The 19,941-nt window shown below is 37.4% G+C and overlaps 1 protein-coding gene across 4 annotated transcripts in view; it reads left to right on the top strand.

Moving 5' to 3' along the window:
• The window catches only part of MEI1 (transcription coactivator), a 289,974-nt gene that overhangs the window by 47,593 nt on the left and 222,440 nt on the right, over positions 1 to 19,941 (top strand). For 2 of the 4 annotated variants that reach the window (XM_089392279.1, XM_089392280.1), the window contains 2 exons: positions 14,284 to 14,487; positions 14,620 to 14,662. In XM_089392279.1, the coding sequence (XP_089248405.1) occupies positions 14,320 to 14,487; positions 14,620 to 14,662 (211 nt within the window). In that variant the 5' untranslated portion in view covers positions 14,284 to 14,319. Of the gene's footprint in view, positions 1 to 14,274; positions 14,488 to 14,619; positions 14,663 to 19,941 lie in introns of all 4 variants that reach the window. The other 2 variants (XM_089392278.1, XM_089392281.1) reach the window with 1 other exon arrangement.

Raw genomic sequence — 19,941 nt, 5'->3', positions numbered from 1 at the left:
GACCCCCGGTCGTGTGACCTTTTGCTCCATCTGGTATTTGTTGACCCACGATCATGTCTTCACACAAACCATTTTTTTTTTAATTCAATCATAATATATAATTTTATTATATAGTCACGACTCACGATATAAATCTTAATTAAATTTTAATTAATATTTATATAAATATTATATAATTTAATTATATATTTAGTGATATATATTTATTCGATTATTAAATTAAAATATATATTGTATATTGAAAAGAATAGGGTTAAATTAAGAAAAAAAGTTAAACTGAATAAGTATACTCTGCCACATACCAAATCAATGGCTTCATCAATGTCAATGGCCGATTTTAATAAAAGATTGTTAGAGCTTGAGACTAAATTGACCGGACAGGGCAAAAAAATCGAAGTGCTCTAGGACACAGCAAAGAGAATAGAGACTCAGCTCGAGCATAACAAGAATGAATTTAAAAAGAATCAGGCAAACCTTTAAGTTAAGGTGGATCAAGTGATAGTGATGTTGACCTGTGTTTGTAACAATATGAAGATTATGCTTGCGCAACTACCCCAGAATGAGGCCACTCAACATCTCAATTCTCCAGATTCGTCAAAATCGTCAGACTCACATGAGAAACCCGAGTCTCCAAAGACATCTTCCACACTTAATGAAGAAAATAGCAACATGAATGTTCAAAATACGCAGCTCTGGGATCCATACACCAATATATCGTTTTAAAATCAACACTCCTTCGCCCCGTCAATAGCTACATATCAACGAAGAGCAAAACTTGAGCTATCCAAATTTGACGGCAACAAAAAATGCAGTGTTTCTTGGCTCAATAAAGCAGAAGAATATTTCGAGATTTACGGTATTGACAATGATGACAAAAAGATCAGGCATGCTTCCATGCAAAAGGCGAAGCGTATAATTGGTATATGTGTTGGAAAAAGACGACAGTTGCGATTAGTTGGAGGAAATTCAAAAATGCGTTCTTTAAAAGGTTCCAAGGTGTCAAGGAAGAAGAGTTCTTCTCAGCATTCACCAGGTTGCAACAAAAAGGAGATGTGGACGAATACACTTGTGAATGGGAAACTTTGGCCACACGAGTACCTGGATTATCAGAAACTCGTTTGATTCAGTCATACATTACGGGATTTAAACCCTATATCCAGGCTGAGCTTGAGCTTCATGACATCACTTCTATAGAGGCAGACAGACAAAAGGCAAAAGCTGCTGAAAATACACACGAAAAAACGTTGTGGCCGAAGGTTGAAAGAGTATATTCGAGACAAAGATTTTCCCAAGCCGCGAACACGGATAACACAAAATATGTTCCACCACATCTTCGTGAAGGAGAAAAAACTAATGTGGAAATACAAAGAATGAAAGAGGGCAAGTGCAAACGTTATGGCGACAAATAAGACCCTAAACATAGGTGTGCTAAAGGAAAAGAGACCAAGAATCTGTATAAATGTAAAGCAACTAATGATTTAGACAATGATGAATCAGACATAGAAATTGAAGATTCCCCAAAATCTTTTCTAGAACTAGATGGCGAGAACATTCTGCAAGTATCATTATCGGCTATGACAGGTATATCACAACCCCAGACATTAAAATTAAAAGGACATATCAAGAAGAACAATGTAATGGTTCTGATCAATACCAGTAACAACCACATTTTTTTGGATTCAACCATGGTGAAGAGACCCAACATTTTCACATTTCCCATGCCCAACATGAAGGTTATGGTAGTTGATGGTAAGAAAATTGAAAAAGTAGGGAAATGCCATAAAGTCAAATTGCAGATTCAAGACTTTAATTTAGAATCTCCGTTCTACACTATAGCATTAGGTGGAGTGGATGTGGTCTTCGGTATCTAATGGCTGCAAACGCTTGGTACTTACTCTACCAACCATCAAAAGCAATTTATAAAATTTAAATGGGTAGGGCAGAAATACAAATTATATGGGTTCCAGCCAACTGAGAACCAAATTGTATCATCATCTCAGGTGATGAAAATGATTCGGAAGCGAGCGCCAGCTTATGTAGTACAGTGTCATCAATTAGAAATTTTAACTTCGAATCTGGACAACAAAGAACCACTATAAGTCCAAGAGCTAATTCAAAAGCACGAAAAAGTATTCCAAACCTCCTAAAAGAGAAATCGAGCATACAATAGAAGTCAAAACAGGATCAAATCCCATCAACATCAAACAGTATTGATATCCACATCATCAAAAAACTTAAATTGAGAGACTAGTCCAAGATCTTTTAAAGTGTGGTATCTTCACAAAAAATAAAAATTTGTATGCTGCTCCAGTTGCATTAGTTCGAAAGAAAGATGGATCGTTTAGATTATGCGTCGATTATCGAGGACTAAACAAAATAACAATTAAAAACAAGTTTCAAATTCCTTTTATTGATGAAATGTTGGATGAGCTACATGCTGCTAAATACTTCTCAAAATTGGACATAAGGTCGGGGTACTACCAAATTAGAATAAGGTTGGAAGACATAGCAAAAATTGCATTTCGAACACATGAAGGTCATTACGAGTTTAAAGTAATGCCTTTTGGTTTAACCAATGCACCAACAACATTCCAAGCTACCATGAACTAGCTATTCTGTCCATATCTAAGGAAGTTCGTGTTAGTATTTTTTGATGACATTCTAATTTATAGTAAAACATGGAAGGAGCACCTACAACACTTGGAACAAGTTCTTACTGTATTAGAAAAACATCAGTTCTATGCCAAGAAGTCCAAATGCACTTTTGGGAAGGAAGAAGTAGAATATCTCGGACATATAATATCCAAAGGAGTAAAAGTAGATCCTAATAAGATCAAGGCCATAAGGGAATGACCCAATCCAGTTAATATCTCCAAGCTAAGAGGATTCTTAGGATTGACTAGGTATTATCGAAGATTTATTAAAAACTATGCCCATATAATCGCACCCCTATCGAACCTTCTAAAGAAGAACTCATTTCGATGGAATGATGAAGGAAAAAAATGTTTTGAAAACTTGTAGGAAGTTATGTCTAATGCCCCTGTATTGGCAACTCCAAACTTCTCAAAACAATTTGTAATTGAATGTGATGCCTCAGGTTTTGGCATAGGAGCAGTACTAATGCAGGATGGTCACCCAATTGCATTTGAAAGTAGGAAGCTCAATAAGCAAGAATGTCTCAAGTCTACGTACAACAAGGAAATGCTTGCCATTATGCATGCATTAGCCAAATGGAGACAATATCTCTTGGGAAGTAAGTTCTTAATACGAACATATCATAATAGTCTTCAGCATCTCCTCCAACAGAAAACACTATCTACAGAACAACAAAAATGGATAGAAAAAATCGCTACCTTTGACATGGATATATTACATAAGAAAGGGAAAGATAACGTAGTAGTTGATGCTTTGTCGAGAAAAGACGAAGAACCATCATTAGTTGCAATTTCAGTGGTTGTGCGAATGGCTTAATGAGATTCGAAGTGAATATGCAAAAAATCCAGAAACAAGTGCTATAATCAATAATCTTCCTCAGAATTCAAAATCTGAATGGAAGAACGATATTCTATGGTACAAAGGAAGAATTTATCTGAATGCAGATTCCAAATTTAAAGCCAAGGTACTTAAATAGTCAGATGATTCACTGTCAGTTGGACATGTAGGATTCTTTAAAACCTACTATAACGCATGACAACCATTTTTTTGGAAGTGAATGAGTAAGGATATTCAAAAATATGTAGCCGAATGCGATTAATGCCAGAGGAATAAAAATGAAAATATTATGACACCCAGACTATGTCATCCCTTAAACAGCTTGAATAAAAAATGGCAGGAAATATCAATGGAATTTATTGAAGGTTTACCTATGTCTGATGGTAAGCATAAAATTCGTGTAGTAGTCCACAAACTCACCAAGTATGCTCACTTTATTGCAATGATGCAATAAAACTCAACAAAACAAATCGTTGAGATATTTTGCAAAAATGTTTACAAATTAGATGGATTTCCCAAGGTCATTGTGAGCGATAGAGATGCCAAATTTAAGGGTAATTTTTGGAAGGAATTATTCAAACATATAGGAACCTACCTCAACATGAGTTTAGCTTACAATCCTCAAATGGATGGATAAACAGAGGTTGTCAATAAATGTTTAGAAGCCTACTTACGTTGTTACGCCACAGACAACCAAAATAAGTGGGTTCAGTGGTCACATCTCGCTGAATGGTGGTACAATTCCACTTAACCACACGTTAGCAAAATGACTCCATTTCAAGCTCTGTATGGTTATGAACCTTTGAAATGGAAGGACTTTGCTATCATCGAGACAAAGCTTCCAACTGTTAAAAACTAGTTAGAAGAAACCCAAAAAGTCGTCCAAACTCTAAAAGAAAATCTAAATAATGCAAGGAATCATATGAAGCAGCAAGCTGACCGAAATAGAACCAAGAGAGAATTTGAAGTTGGAGATTGGGTATTTGTTAAACTCCAACCTTACAAGCAATTGTCCTTAAAGTAAAGGGGACAAAACAAATTGGCACGAAGGTTTTATGGACCCTACCAGATTAACAAAAAGATCAGCCAAGTAGCATACAATTTATGCCTTCTAGATAAAAGTCGTGTTCATAACGTTTTCCATGTATCTTGCCTTAAAAGGGCACTTGGTGAACATCAATCAACGCAGACAACAATTCGGACTTTAGATGCCGAAGGAAGGATTATTCTAGAGCCAAAATGTATCATCTTGTTGAATTTGGCAACTAGGGCCAAACTCCACCTTGGACAGATCATATGATGCAGCTCATATTTTTATTGGATTCTTCTCTCCGAGAAGTGTAGGATTGATCTAAAATCATCTCATTTTAACATGTACAAATGGAATTATGAATTTATTTTGTTTATGGACAAATTGTCGAGGTCGGCCAACAAACTAATGTAGGCTCAGAAGTCCAATAGTCATGTCTATTCATCCTCAACCTTTGCATATAAATAAAAGGTGCCTTTGCCTCATTTGGCCATCACTCATCTTCTCATACATCTCTCTCTCCTTATCTGATTAGGTATGGATTTCTGGGCTCCTCTCTCTCTCCACACGTGTGAAGAAGAAGACAAATTTTCTGTTTCAGTGTTGATCGAATTTATGGGAAGTTTGACCAACGTTTAACCAGCAACATTGATCTTGTTTGACTGCAATTTTGGTGGGATAATTTCTGTTTGGGTAGGTCGCATTTTTGGGCACAGAAATTGAGGCAACCTGTACTGTTTGACCAACATTGACTATAGAAGGGTTTGACTGTAGCGTTGACTTGTGTTGACCAAGTTTGACTGAGTTTTTTGGGACTTTTCTGGGTTGATTTAGATGACTGTTGGAGGCCGAATTGATTGGGTTTGACCGAGCTGTTTTGAAGGTGAAATTTTGCCCTGTTGACTAGCATTGACTTTTTGGTTAGGGCTTTCTGTCGCTGCTGTTTGTTTGGATAGATTTCAAAATGATTGGGCAAGTGAATATTGCATATTGTATTCTCTCTCTTTGTTGAACTTTTGAAGAATAATAAGAAGTATTGATCAAAGGGTTTCCCCACATTGGTGTTTGTCCTTTGCTGGCACCATATCTTGTGTCCTCTTGTCTTGGCTTGTCTTCTATTGTTTTATTTATGTTCTATCTGCACTTACTGTCATGTTAATGTGATTGCTAATTTGGGAACTGATATTGAGCTAATAAAAAAATTGAAGTAAATTGCTCTTAAGCATAGAACATACCATTGTTATCTAAAATTAACATGGTATCAGAGCTGAGGTGAAGACAAAGCCCAAGTAAGAGTGAAAAGAGCAATCACTAAGAAGAGAAATCACAGAGATTTGTTGGACAAGGACAAGAGTCAATGGCCTCCACATCCTACTTCAAATCTGATGACAAGCTCAATGATAAGTCTGATTATCATGCATGGAAGATGTCTCTTGATTTGACTTTGGAAGAGCAGGATGTTATGGATTATGTGCAGGGAAAGATTTCTGAGCCTCCTTCAAATGCATCGGCTGCTGCTAAGACAAAGTACAAGAAGGGTGAAGTTAAAGCAAAGAAGATTACTAGGGATTCTATTCATAATAATTTAGTTGCTTACATCTCCGATTTGAACACATCAAAGGAGATATATGACTGGTTGGTTGGCATGTTCAAAGCTAGCAATGCAAACCAAGTTCTCTTTCTCAAGAACAAATTGAAGGACATAAATAAGGGAAGAGGTGAAGATATTCAATCCTACTTCATGAGGATTACCAAGATAAAAAATAATCTTCTTTCGATTGGAGAAGCTATTGCTGATAGGGAGCTCACTCTCATTGCCCTTGGAGGACTCCCTCATGAATGGCATGTGTTCAACACTACTATTCTTAACAACGACAGGATTCTAGGTTTTGAAGAATCGCTGACTAGATGTTCTCAAGAAGAAACAAGGATGATGGAACTAGATATGCCTTCAAATTTGAATGATCCTACTGCATTCTCCGCTCGTGCTAAAAAGAAGAACAATGCAGGTTCATAAAAGCAATGTCAAGGAAGACCGGGTTTCAAGAATGGAAGGAAGGGAAGATGCTTCATTTGCAGTAAGTTTGGCCACTGTGCTAGGGAGTGTCCTAATAGAAGGGATACACCTCATGATGATAACAACAATAACAAAATTCACGGGCAACAACAATCAAAGGAATGGCAGGTTCAACAACAAGGGAAAAAGGAATGCTCTTGCTACTCAACATGGAAATGGTCGCCCTCCCAAGAGATCAAGAAACACCAGGTATGATGAATCTAGTGTTGTTGATAACAAGCAAAAATAATTTTATCTTATATTTGCCCTCTCTACTGCCTTTCCTCCGGATACCTTGGGAAATTGGTTGATTGATAGTGGTGCCTCAAGGCACTTCGCTGGGTATAAGGAAGCTCTTTCAAATCTGTTTGAAAAGGATACAAATTTGGAAATTATCCTTGGAGACAATGCCACCTATCCCGTGAAGGGAGTTGGGAATGTTACTCTTCAATTGAATCAAGGTAACGCCATTCATCTACAAGAAGTACTATATGTACCCGATCTAAAGAAGAACCCGATATCTATCTCGACGATGGAGAACAAAGGATTCAAGGTGGCATTTATCGATGGAAAGGTACGTGTGTGGAATAAAAATTTCAAAGATGCATTTACGCTTGGATTTAGGGTTGATAGCCTATATCAAGTTGGAGGAAGTCCATTGGGAGCTATGTCTTGCGACATATCACTTCAATCCGAATTAGGGCACCGAAGGTTTGCTCATGTACATTATAATGATCTACCCGATGTAAGGAAGATGGTGACAGGTATGCCCATATTTAAAGTTGAACATGAAGGTGTTTGTCAAGGGTGTGCCAAAGGAAAGCACACAAGGGGACCATTTCCCTCTAGTGATAGCAAGACTACCGACATATTGCAATTGGTTCATTTTGATCTATCTGGTATGATGCTTGTGAACTCTTTGGGAGATTATATATATTATGCTATCTTTGTGGATGATTTCTTGCGCAAAACTTGGATATATTTCTTGAAGAAGAAGGTCGAAGTATTCTCATGGTTCCGTTCTTTCAAAGCTTTGGTCGAAAATCAAATAGGGAAGAAGATCAAAATATTGAGGACCGATAATGGAACCAAATACGAATCAAATGAGTTCAATAACTATTGTAGAGAAGTTGGCCTTAAGAGGGAGACAACTACCACATATACTCCTGAGCAAAATGGTGTTGCTGAAAGGAAGAACTGTTCTATCATAGAAGCTTCTCGTGCCATGCTTCATGATCAAAGCCTTCCAAAGTTCTTATGGGTCGAAGCTGCCAACACTGCCGTGTACGTTCAAAATAGATGCTCTCATCAAGCATTGGACACCAAAACTCCCGAAGAAGTTTTCACCGGTAAGAAACCTAATGTTTCTCACTTTAGAATTTTTGGTAGCCTTGTGTATTTCATGTGCCAAAAGAAAAGAGAAGCAAATTGGATGCATCTCGGAAGAAAGGAACATTTGTGGGCTACAATGAAACTTCTAAGGCATATAGAATCTATGTGCCTAGTCAAAGAGAAGTGGAGATAAGTCATGATGTCACCTTCAATGAGGATGTTGCCCTTAGGAAGATTACAAAGAAGCAGATTTAGGAAAACATGAAGAATCGTAGGATGAGACGATGCCTGATGTTGAAGAACCAATGGATCCCATAGATCCACCCCCTCATGAGCCCTCCTCCTCGAAAAGGAGACCCTCATGGCTTAGGGAAACTCTCGAAGATGCCGAGAGACATGTTGCACCTAGGGGGACATTTTGTGAAAGTAAGAAGCCGAATAGTTACCAAGGGTACTTAACTGTAATGAGCACCATTGTTCAATTTGAGCCTTGTACATTTGAAGAAGTTGTAAAGCATCAAGTTTGGAAGGATGCTATGAACGAAGAGTATGAGTCGATTATGAAGAATGATGTCTGGGATGTGTTCCCTAGACCCAAGGACAAATCTGTTGATTTTTGGTAGCTTTTGATGTGCTCTAGCCTTGAAATTTGGAGGAGAGGCTAAGGCACATGAGATCTCCAAGACCCAGAAATCGTTTTGAGAAATTCCATTCGGATGAGGAGTTATTAAAATAATTATTATTTTTAATGGGTTCCTAAGTCTAAACTTAGGAAAATAAAAATATTAATGGGTATTAATAAATATAAGGATGAGAAGCTTCTAAGAGATGAGGATCAAGTTTATTTTAATCTTAGCTGTTGATTAGGGACTTAATCTCGATCGTTGATTCATTAATAGGAAAAGTATAAGAGAAGACTTGAGGGTCATTTGGAGATACACCAGTAGATACTCAGTATCTCAAGGAAATTTGATTCTTAAGGAAGAGGAGATTGATTTGAGAGGGAGTTGTAGGGTGGAGGAAGAGGAGGGATTCAATAGAAGGCAGTGATCGAGGAGGAGGTGATGCAGGGGCAGTGGAAGACAACACAGAAAGAGAGACACAGTCCAGAGCAGAGACACAAAGCCTACGCAGGTTGACGTAGAGCCACTCAGTGCCACGTTGGGTCAATTAGAGTGACGCAAAAGTGGGAGCAGGGTCTCCGAAGTGTCAGATGGTCTCAGAGGGAAAGTCTCAGGGTTTTTGTTCAGTTTCCCTGTAAAATCATTCCTTGTAAAAGCAATTGCTGTTGAAGATTAATAAAGCCCTCATCTATTGCACCGGTTTTACTGCATTGGGTTTTTTCGAAGACAATTGCCCAAAAATAACTGTGTCGATGTGATTGATTCTTGTGCATGTATTTTTTCTTTGGGAATTATGTGATAACTACAGTAGAATTTATTTTAATATTTGCTGAAGGAATTTCGTAAATAACTTGTTGAGAATAATAAGTGTGTGAAATAAATCAGTTGCTGCAGTGATAGAATTTCAGTTTAGAAATTTTCACATGGTATAAGAGCAGAGATCCGACAACAAGAAAGGAAAATCGATTATGGGTCAAGAGCATGATGGAGAGGCATCTACTCAAGGGGACTCGCTCAAATTTCAAGAAGAATGCACAAGGGACGAATATTCGATGTTAGCTTCTAGATTGGAAGAAGCTGCTTGCCTTGCAAGCTCTGCCTCCTCAGAGGTTTGGTACATGGACAGTGGAGCTTTCTGGCATATCACAGGAATCCGAGAATGTTTTTCAGATTATTAGGAAGAAAGAATGAATTTTCAGATCACCATGGGGAATAAGGTAGTGTACTCCATTAGGAAAAGGTACCATAGTTTTTCAAACCGAAGCAGGAGAGAGACTTCGGGAAACCAATGTGTTGCATGTGCCGGGATTGGGGATGAACTTACTTTTCGTATCTCAACTTCATGACAGGGGCTATGACATTTTCTTCATTAAGCAGAAAGTATATGTCAAACACCCAAGTTGGAAAAAGAAGGCTCAGATTGGAATCAGAAGTAACAGGATGTACAGGTTACAGCTAGAGTCACCAATGGCACTGATAGGTAGTAATGGAGACAAAGACTTGAATGAGCTATGGCACAGGAGGATGGGACACTTACACCATGGGGATTTGAGAATTCTCAGGAAAATAGTTTTAGGAGTTCCAAAACTAAGTACTGAACAGGATGATGTATGCAGAGGGTGCGCTCTGGGCGAGTATGCCAAAGCTGCGTTTTCTAGAAGTAAAATAGGGCGCATAGTGTGCTAGGAATGATACACTCAGACATCTGCGGACCGATGTCCACAAAAGATCTTATTGGTGCCGAATACTTCGTCACCTTCATTGATGACCATTCTAGGAAGACTTGGATCTACTTTCTAAAAACCAAGGATGAGGTTTTCGGTTGATTCAAAGAGTTCAAGACTCTAGTGGAGAATTTGACAGGAAAGAAGATAAAAGTGTTGTGCTCAGACAATGGTGGAGAATATGTTGACAAGGATTTCATCGATTATTGTGCTAAGGAAGGCATCAAAAGAGAGTGGACAACTCCCTACAATCCAGAGCAGAATGGAGTAGCAGAAAGGAAAAACAAGACTATTGTGGAAGTAGCTAGGGCAATGCTGTATGATCAGGATATGCCTAAATTCCTGTGGGCAGAAGCATGCAGCACGACAGTTTATGTTCAGAACATGACTCCTCACAGGGCATTGGGCAAAATCACTCCAGAGAAGGTCTTCGCTGGGAAGACACCTGAAGTTAGTCATTTCAGGATATTTGGGAGTTTAGCATATTGCCGTATACCCGAAGAGAAGAGAAAGAAATTAGATCAAACTGCTGAGAAAGCATATCTTGTGGGATATAGCGAGAATGCTAATGCATAGAGTCTATCTCCCAAGGAGTAGGAAGGTAGTAGTTCGGAGGGATGTAAAGTTCATGGAGGATAGAGCTTTTAGAAAATCTCGAGAATGTCTTCCGAGGACCAGTCGAAAGATGAGCCATTGGTTTGACCACTTCAACCAGCGGAAACTAGTCACCAGAAATCCTCCTAAAGATAAGGCTTCATAATAGGAGGAATCTCAGGAAGAAGAGGAGTTGATAGATGTGCCTACTACTAGTGGAAGAAAGAGCCAGGAACTCCGACAGATTCTACGAGATGCAAAAGACTTCATTGGTGCACCCAAGAATAGTAAAAGGGAGCGAAGACAACCAGACAGATACCAAGCCTTAGTAGCTCAGGTTGGGGAACCTTCTAGTTTTCAGGAGAGAGACTTCGGGAAACCAATGTGCAGGAGAGAGATGGTCTCAGAGGGAAAGTCTCAGGTGTTTTCTTTCAGTTTCTCTGTAAAACCATTCCTTGTAAAAGCAATTGCTATTGAAGATTAATAAAGCCCTCATTTGCTGCACCGGTTTTCCCACATTGGGTTTTTTCGGGGATAATTGCCCAGAAATAACTGTGTCGATGTGATTGATTTTTGTGCATGTATTTTTTCTTTGGGTAATTATGTGATAACTGTAGTAGAATTCATTTTAATAATTGCTGAAGGAATTTCGTAAATAACTTATTGAGAATAATAAGTAGGTGAAATAAATCAGTTGCTGTAGTGATAGAATTTTAGTTTAGAAATTTTCACAAAATCCATTGCCACCTCGAAATGACTCTACAAGATCAAGCATGGAGGTGATGGAAGTGCTAAAAAGTTTAAGGCTAGATGTGTTACTTGAGGTTTCTCTCAAAAGGAAGGTGTGGACTACGCTGAGATATTTGCGCTTGTTGCCTAGCCCTTACAGCCTCGCAAGGGTGGAATCTACACCAGATGAAATGGAAGGACTTACCAAAAGAAGAAGCTTCTTGGGAGATAAAAGCGTTTCGTCAACAACACCCGTCGTTATGTATGCTTTGAGGACAAAGCATATTTTCAAGATGGAGGCAATGTTCTGTAAAAAATAATCCATAATTATTAGCTAATTAGGCAAAAGGGCTTGATCAAAGATCATGCCCATTCACAAAGAGGCACCTATGGCTGTATTTAAGCCAGGGCCTCTCTCACTGTAAATCATTCAATGATTATTAATAAAAAATATATAATTTGCTAATAATTGCTGTCTAATGCCGAGTATTTTTGCACCAGTGTGTATATATATATATATATATATATAGATCACATTTCCTTGTTTCCTGAGTTTTTGGTGGTCATATTTCTAGCACGTTCCCGTTTCAGATATGCATTTTTGTTTCTCTGTACCATGCAACTTAGTTTTGTAGGAGAAATCCTTGTAGCTTGTCAACTTTCGAGGGTGTTTCTCTTGTTGATAAGTTGAGGCATGTTAAAAACACATGAAAAGATTGCGACAAAACACTTCAAGCATCAAAAGTGTCTGAGGTAAGATCCTTGTTCTCTATCCTTTCACCCACAATGATAAATTAATCTTATGTATTTTGAACCTGATGATGTAACTCTTTATTGAATTATAATTTATAATCTCAAAATAGTACCATTGGTTTGTCAATTGAAGACACATGGTTTTGTTAGATGTCTCATGTTAAACTTTCAATCTATCTGATATTCTTGAGAGCTCTCTATCTATATGTTGTAGATGAAGGATTATGCCATTTGAGAGCCATACAAATGATTAGAAGACCTTAGCCATCTCCACCACAATAAGCTTCTTGTTTCATTCACATCATTGGGCTTGGGCTTCTTTTTAATATATGATGCCCCAAAGCTTTCTCGAATCTCACCACAAGAATGTTTCTATATCGAATTTCCCAGTGTCATAGTTCTTGCCATCTGTCTTGTGTGGATTTGGCTGTGTAGCACCTCAAGCCAATGTTATTGGGAGCATCCTCCTTGGGACCGCTTCGACCTCAGATGCTCCTAGAAATCAAAAACACGCTTAAGGGCCTTATGGTGTGTTTCCTGCTGATGTCGAGAGTGCGAGGCTCCCTTGGATGCTCTTAGACCCTAGAATTGTGCTCCCTCCCATGCTCTTGACAATCCCTCCTATGCTCCTGCCATCCTCCCACGATGCTCCCTCCACGGTCCTATGAAAATGAAGAAGGGCCTTTTAAAAAAAATTGTATTTTGGATCTTTGGGTTGTCATACTTCAGTTAAATTATCATTTCAGAATTTATGCAGGTGGATTATTTTTTAAACATAACTCTCTGGTCGTGTTAATAATTGGTGGATAGCTTCTTTCATTCCATAAACTGCAGCTCTACTTCCTATTATATGGTTTAAGAATTTGTATGTTTGTAACTGATATATGCTTGATGCTTGAATGATTAATGATTACTCTACCACTGTTGTTCCCTCCTCCTGCATTTCCTCTAGGCAGTCTTTCATTTTTATCCTTTGAATCTTTAGCGGTTCTTGCATATATCTAGGGCTTCTAGTGGCACTTCTTTCTTTCCTAGTATAGAAAGCTTACATCATAGATTAGATTTGATGTTTGGTTTTTGTAGGAGTGGCCTTTGCTCTCCCACAATATATTAATACTTTTGTACCTAGCAGTCCCATTGACGTAATTGTGGCCATTAATAGAATTATCTTATCTTATCTACAAGTAGCACAAATATGCATATTTTTGGGTATTTTGCAACTAATTTGACATCACATATTATTTTAATATAAGTGCATAGTAATATTTAAAAATATATATTATATCAAAAATTGCCCCCAGTCCACTTCTCTCGTAGGGTTTTTTGGAATGGCCTCCAGTCGTGCTTGCCATCTCTTCCAAGTTGCTTCGCTAATCTTGCCATGGCTTTTAGATTTAGACTAAATATTTAGTAATAAAAGAATTAGCTTAGTGTCTGAAATATGGTTGTCCTTTGTCTGTTGATGGTGCTCTCCAACTAGTTTGCACAATTGCCCTTACTATTAAAACCCACCCTTTGAGTCAATCTCTTAGAACCAAGACTTACTCCAACTCCATGGTCCAACTCTCCTCTTAGCCTATGCTGTAGCGCTTCTCTGTGTCGTAGTCTAATTCTTCCCTTCACCTAAGGTGTAGCATTTCTCCATCCTGTGGTTTAACTGTTTAGGTTGATTGCTTCTCTTCATTACACAGGGGTAAGGATCACCTAATAGAGTACTGAAATGTGATTTCAGAAGAAGATCGGCTATTTTGTTGTGTTATATTTGATTATGTGGGAAGTTGTGATAAGATAAAAATCCCACTATTTAATGTCCTCTCTAGATGTTTAATTGCTGCTTTTTGATTGATGAAAAATTGAAAATAGCTTGCAAGGTGGATTTTTTTAGGCATGCTTTAGTTTTGTAGATGTCATTGACAATAAGGAAACCTTTAAAACATGCAGCTTTTACAGGTAGGTACTCTTATTGCTTTCAAGGCTTGCTGGAAAATGGCATTCGAAGGACTCACAGTATATCTCTCTCGCAACCTTGTTGCTCTTGAACAATTTGATGAGCTGCATGGCACCCTAAAATCAAATGGTGCTGACATTTGTCTTGATGCGGATCCTTCATCAAATTCTCCCAAGCAATACCATGTTATTTCCTCCTTAGAACATGTATGTTATTTTTAATTGTTTTTCGTAAAGTAGATTGTTTAAATTTAATTATCATAATTACTTTTATTTTGTTATCTACTTTACTATTTTTCAAAAACAAAATATGGACCTTGCATTTCCTCTTTCTTACAGGAGAAGTTTGCATTTCTAAGTGCTCAAGGCTGTAACTTAATTGGTAAGCTACTGATTTTAGCAAACATTGCTATGTTTACTGTATGTAAACACTGCTATGTTGACTGTTTGTGTTCAGTATTTTTATCTCTTTAATATTTTCTATTATTGACTAGATACATATCATAGGAGGATGACTGTGAGATTATCTGATTTAGGAATTTCACTTGGTACTAAGGTAAATGGTCAATGATTGAAGGCTTTTGATTCAAGCCAGAGATAGGATTTGTACTGTTTAGGTTTTGGTTCCTTTTTTGAGTGAAATTTAAGATCCACTTGCACTGATACTGTACAATTTAGAGAAAAGCTTGTAGGGACTTTTTCATTCATATGATCATGGATATCTTAGATAGAGGATTGGTAATAATTTTCAATATGTTTTGATGTAGTTAGAGTAATTTTGGGTAATTGCAATCAATTTTCACCTTCTTTTATGAGAGTATTTCATAGAGTGCTTTTTTATGAAAAATACATTTCAATCAATTATATGTTTGCACATATCATTTTAACTTGTAGAATGCTATGTCTTGTTAACTCCAACTTACTAGGCATTGAATATAAATTTTGATAAATTTCTTTGGTACTAAACAAACCATAATAATATTTGTTTATACTTATATTCTAGTTTCTAGTTTTGTTGAAGAAAACACATTATGAAGTTGCAAAAAGTGACATAAAACCAAATAGTGCATTGATTTATATCTTAATGTATTGTGAACTTGATTTAAATTTCACAACACAATAGCTGCATCTCATGTAAAATCTAGAAAGCTTTACATTGGCATATTCTCTAGTAAAATGTATCTTATATAAGCAATATATGTATTGCAATACATTGAGTTGCAAAGGTTAGCTCAGTCATTATGATGCTTTTGTGCAAAATCCATAGGTTTTCTGATCCATTCTCGTCTGGTCCTTTGGGGTTACTGGTGCTATTGGTTTGCCATCCATTCAGAAATTTTGGGTAAGATGGGGGGCATTATTTGTGAAGCTATTTCTTTGGGGGAAAATTGATTCACTACATAACTGTTATAAACATAAAGTATACAAATAAATGTTAATTAATAATAATAATAATAATATGTTGCTAAGGGTCATAATAATAATAATAATAATATACTGCAAAGGTTTATCACTCTTCGTGAAAACCTTTCACTTTGTGTTTTGTTATATATATATATATATATATATATATATATATATATATATATATATAGTCACTTAAGTTATTGTAAATCAATCAATTTATTATATCGTATCTTAGTCAATTGTACCTATATTATTTATCCTTCATGATTTCAATTTGTTGTACTTATGTTGGATATTCAATTAATGAACGATTGTTCATTTCACTGTATTGGAACAAAATCTGATCTCAATGTTTAGTCATGCCTTTTATTAGAGCCGAGTTTGATCTCAAGCTTTGGCCACATTTTTTTTAGACCCTATTTGCTTTGGTTTTTGGCCACCTTCATAGTTTCTTTCACCTGTGGGAGTTTGACCTCAAATTGGCTTTCATAATAAATAATAATAATGATAATAATAGTAAAATTAATAAGTAGATATCGAAAGGTCAAAGGACACACCTCTTACCTTATGACCAGTCAATGCATGCAAGTACACTATCATGAGGCTCACTGTAATTGTCATTCATTTTATACATTTCAATATTTATATTTTTTGGTATATATCCAATTGAATCTTTAAATCAATTTTAGCTTTCACTTCATTTGGTATCATAACTAACTCTTTGCTAATTTTATGCGTTAAATCCATAGTTGGCAAGTTAGATTGTATAGGTTGTACAAAACCTTTGGTTGTTGTTGTTCGTACATATTGATTAATTAGCAATCCGTATGGAAGCAACCCTAAGTCACCTAACATGGGGACACGAGACACGAAGAACATGAGGATTCGAGTGTCGGACACGGGCACGTTGACCCCTTAGAATAGGACACGTTAGGACACATTATATATTATTCTATATATATATATTAAAACTTAGATATTTCTTACACAAATTCTCATTCATGATACAAATTCATTGATTGAAACATAGATCTTCATCTAGATGCAAGTTTTACAAAGTAACAGTATGCATACAAATACAATTGTGACATACTCATCAATGATCCAATAGGAGAAAGACAAGATATTGCAGTTTTCTCATTAAGTCATCAAAATCAAAATGTGTTACATAGGTAGTAGCAATGCCAATGGCAAATAGAAATAGAAAATACAAAACAACTACTTAGGTAGCTCATGAGTCATCAATCATCATCATCAAAATTAGCATCACTGTCATCATCATGGTCATCACTCCTCTCCTCTGCTACATCCTCCTCCTCTGTATCCAATGCCATTTTTGCATCCGCTGGTGTGGAGGATGACCCCTCTACAATATCACCATCATAAAAAATGACAGGCTCATTAAGATCCAAGTCGGCCAATCCCAACTCAACACTGCTGTCCAAACCCATATCATCAGGAAAGACATCCCACATCTTTGTCTTTAACATCAACCACTCATCCTTTTGCTTGTAAATAAGACAAAGGTTGGTGTGCACATACACCATTGTCTCTGCCCTGGACTGGTCAAGCCTGTTCTACTTGACGCTATACAAATTCCCATATGTGCTCCAATTCCTCTTGCAATAAGAGGATGAAGTCACTTGAGAGATGAGCCTAATGGCTAACTGTTGTAGAGGAGGGCTTGTTGCCCCATGAGTTGCCCACCAAGAATAAGGCTTCTTAGCCCCCCTATCTTTGATCACATCATATCTTGCAAATCCACTAGTGCCAGTGGAAAAATCTGCAAAGGCATCCTCCAGCTCATCAAGGGACGCTCTATCCTGAAAACTCCGCCTCAATGCATCCTTCCTCCCCTGTGAAATTTCACCATCCATGTGAGGAGGGAATTTGCGGGAAGGTCCACCATTCAGCCACTCATGGCTATAGTATTTTGGGTTCAATGAGTGAGCCAAACAATGCGAAGGTGTGCAATTCTTATCCCATCTACTGACAAGAATACCCTGTATGGTGGTGAAGAAGGCCTTCGATGATGTATCATACTCGGGGCACTCACTCTGTAAAATAATGCTCCTCACAGACTCAATCATGGAATCTCATTCCTCATAAACCTCTGCTAGGATGGGTTGGTCTGTATCTGCAAATCGTAGCAAAGAAATGATAGGGTCCATGATCTTAATAAGTAGATCTACCCTCTCCCACCAAGCATCATCTAACACTGTGTCCTTCACTCTTTTTGAGGCTGCTTGATTTGTCTTTCTCCAAAAAGACCAAAACTCTGAAATAACCATGGCCCCAAGAGCGGTCTTGACCTTCCTCAACCTCTTCAACATGATGAATGAAGAGGCAAACCGTGTATCCGCAATCTTCAACAATGATAGATTGGTTACTCCCTGTACATTGTGAAGGCATTTGTATGATTTTTTACAAAGTTGTGGATATGCGGTGCATCCTTAATAATACTTCCAATCCAAAGCACATTAGAAGCAATAGATTCAGGTGCTAAATTCAAGGAATGGACAATGCAAGGTGTCCAAAATACTTGTGGATATTTAGCTTCCACAATCATGCCAACAACCTTGCAAACAGGTGCATTATCTGTAATGCTTTTCACACAAGTATCAACACCTACATCTTCAATAACTTCAATAAACAACTCACCCATATATTGTGCATACTTGTATTGTCCAAGTGCATATACTGATTTCAAGAAAACTGGACCATTGAAGGAAGAAACCATGAAGTTGATGAGTGGGTGGCGTGCTGGATTTGTCCATCCATCAGAAACAATACTAACCCTAGATGTTGGCTTTGCTGATTTAATAGGCTCAAGCATTTTGTCCACATCTTTTGTTGCCTTAGTCAATGATGTGGTTCTAAGGTTCTCTGTTCTAGGAGGCACATACCCTGATGGAGCCCCTTGAGTTAGAGCGTGACAAATCTCAATAAATAAAGGTGAGGGTGCAACATTAAAGGATATGAAGTTTTGATAGAAAAATGATGCAATGGTGAGATCAAGCTCTTCTCGTTTCTCTTTCTGAAAAATCTTGCCCATTGGACCAAGTGCCATTGCCTTTCTTTTTGCTGCTTGTGCCCTACCAAAACCCTCAAATGGAAATTTGTTGCTGCTTTTTGTTAAAATTGGCAACTAGGGCCAAACTCCACATGGGTAATCTTATTTATGACAACTGATTTTTTTCTTGGATTCCTCTCTTTGAGAGGTGTGGGATTGATCTAAAGATCATCCGATTATGACATGTACAAATGAAGTTATGGATTTATTTTGATTATGGTCAAATTGTCAAGGTCGGCCGACAAACTTATATAGGCTTAGAAGCCCAACAGTCACGTTTATTCATCCTCAACGTTGCATATAAATAGAAGGTGACTTAGTCTCATTTGGACACACTGATCTTCACAATTCTCTGTCTCTCTCTCCTCATTGATTGGGTACGGATTTTTGGGCTTCTCTCTCTCCACATGTCCAAAATTTCAGGAGAGCGAAATTTCAGGATGTCGAAATTTTAGGAAATTGAAATTTCAGAAGGTTGAAATTTTAGGAGACCGAATTTCTAGGCTGTTTGACCAGATTTTGACTAGGTTGAATTTGACTGTTTTAAGGGCCGTTTTATCTTGCTGTTTGGAGGCCGAAGTTGATTGATTTGCTGAGGGTCAAATCTACCCTGTTGACCAACATTGAATTTTCTGGTCAGGGCTCTTTTTCTGCTGTTATAAATTATTAGATTTGTAAATTGTACTATCTCTCTCTGTTGAACTATTGAAGACTATAAGAAGAATTGATCAAGGGTTTCCCCACATTGGGGTTTGTCCCTGGCTGGTGCCACATCTTGTATCCTCTTGTCTTGGCTTGTCTTCTACTGTTTATGTTTATGTTCTATCTGCATTTTACTATCATGTTGATGTGATTGCTAATCTGAATATTGATACTGGGCTAGTAAAGAAATTGAAGTAAAATTGCTCTAAAGCATAGAACATACCATTGTTGCCTAAAATTAACATGGTATCAGAGCTGAGGTGAAGACAAAGACCAAGCAAGAGTGAAAGAGCAATCACCAAAGAGAGTTGGACAAGGAAAAAAGGTTCAATGTGTTCCTCATCCTACTTCTCTGTTGAAGACAAGCTCCATGATAAATCTAATTATCATGGATGGAAGATGTCTCTTGATTTGACCTTCTAAGAAAAAGAAGTGATGGATTATGTGCAAGGTAAAATCCTTGAACCTCCTTCAAATGC

The sequence above is a fragment of the Pinus tabuliformis genome, chromosome 1_1 (assembly GCF_031772625.1).
Source record: "Pinus tabuliformis cultivar Carrire ecotype Pingquan chromosome 1_1, CPIR1, whole genome shotgun sequence".
Taxonomy (NCBI): domain Eukaryota; kingdom Viridiplantae; phylum Streptophyta; class Pinopsida; order Pinales; family Pinaceae; genus Pinus; species Pinus tabuliformis.
Note: the sequence above shows the minus strand (reverse complement) of the source record. Positions and strands in the feature narration are given on the sequence as shown.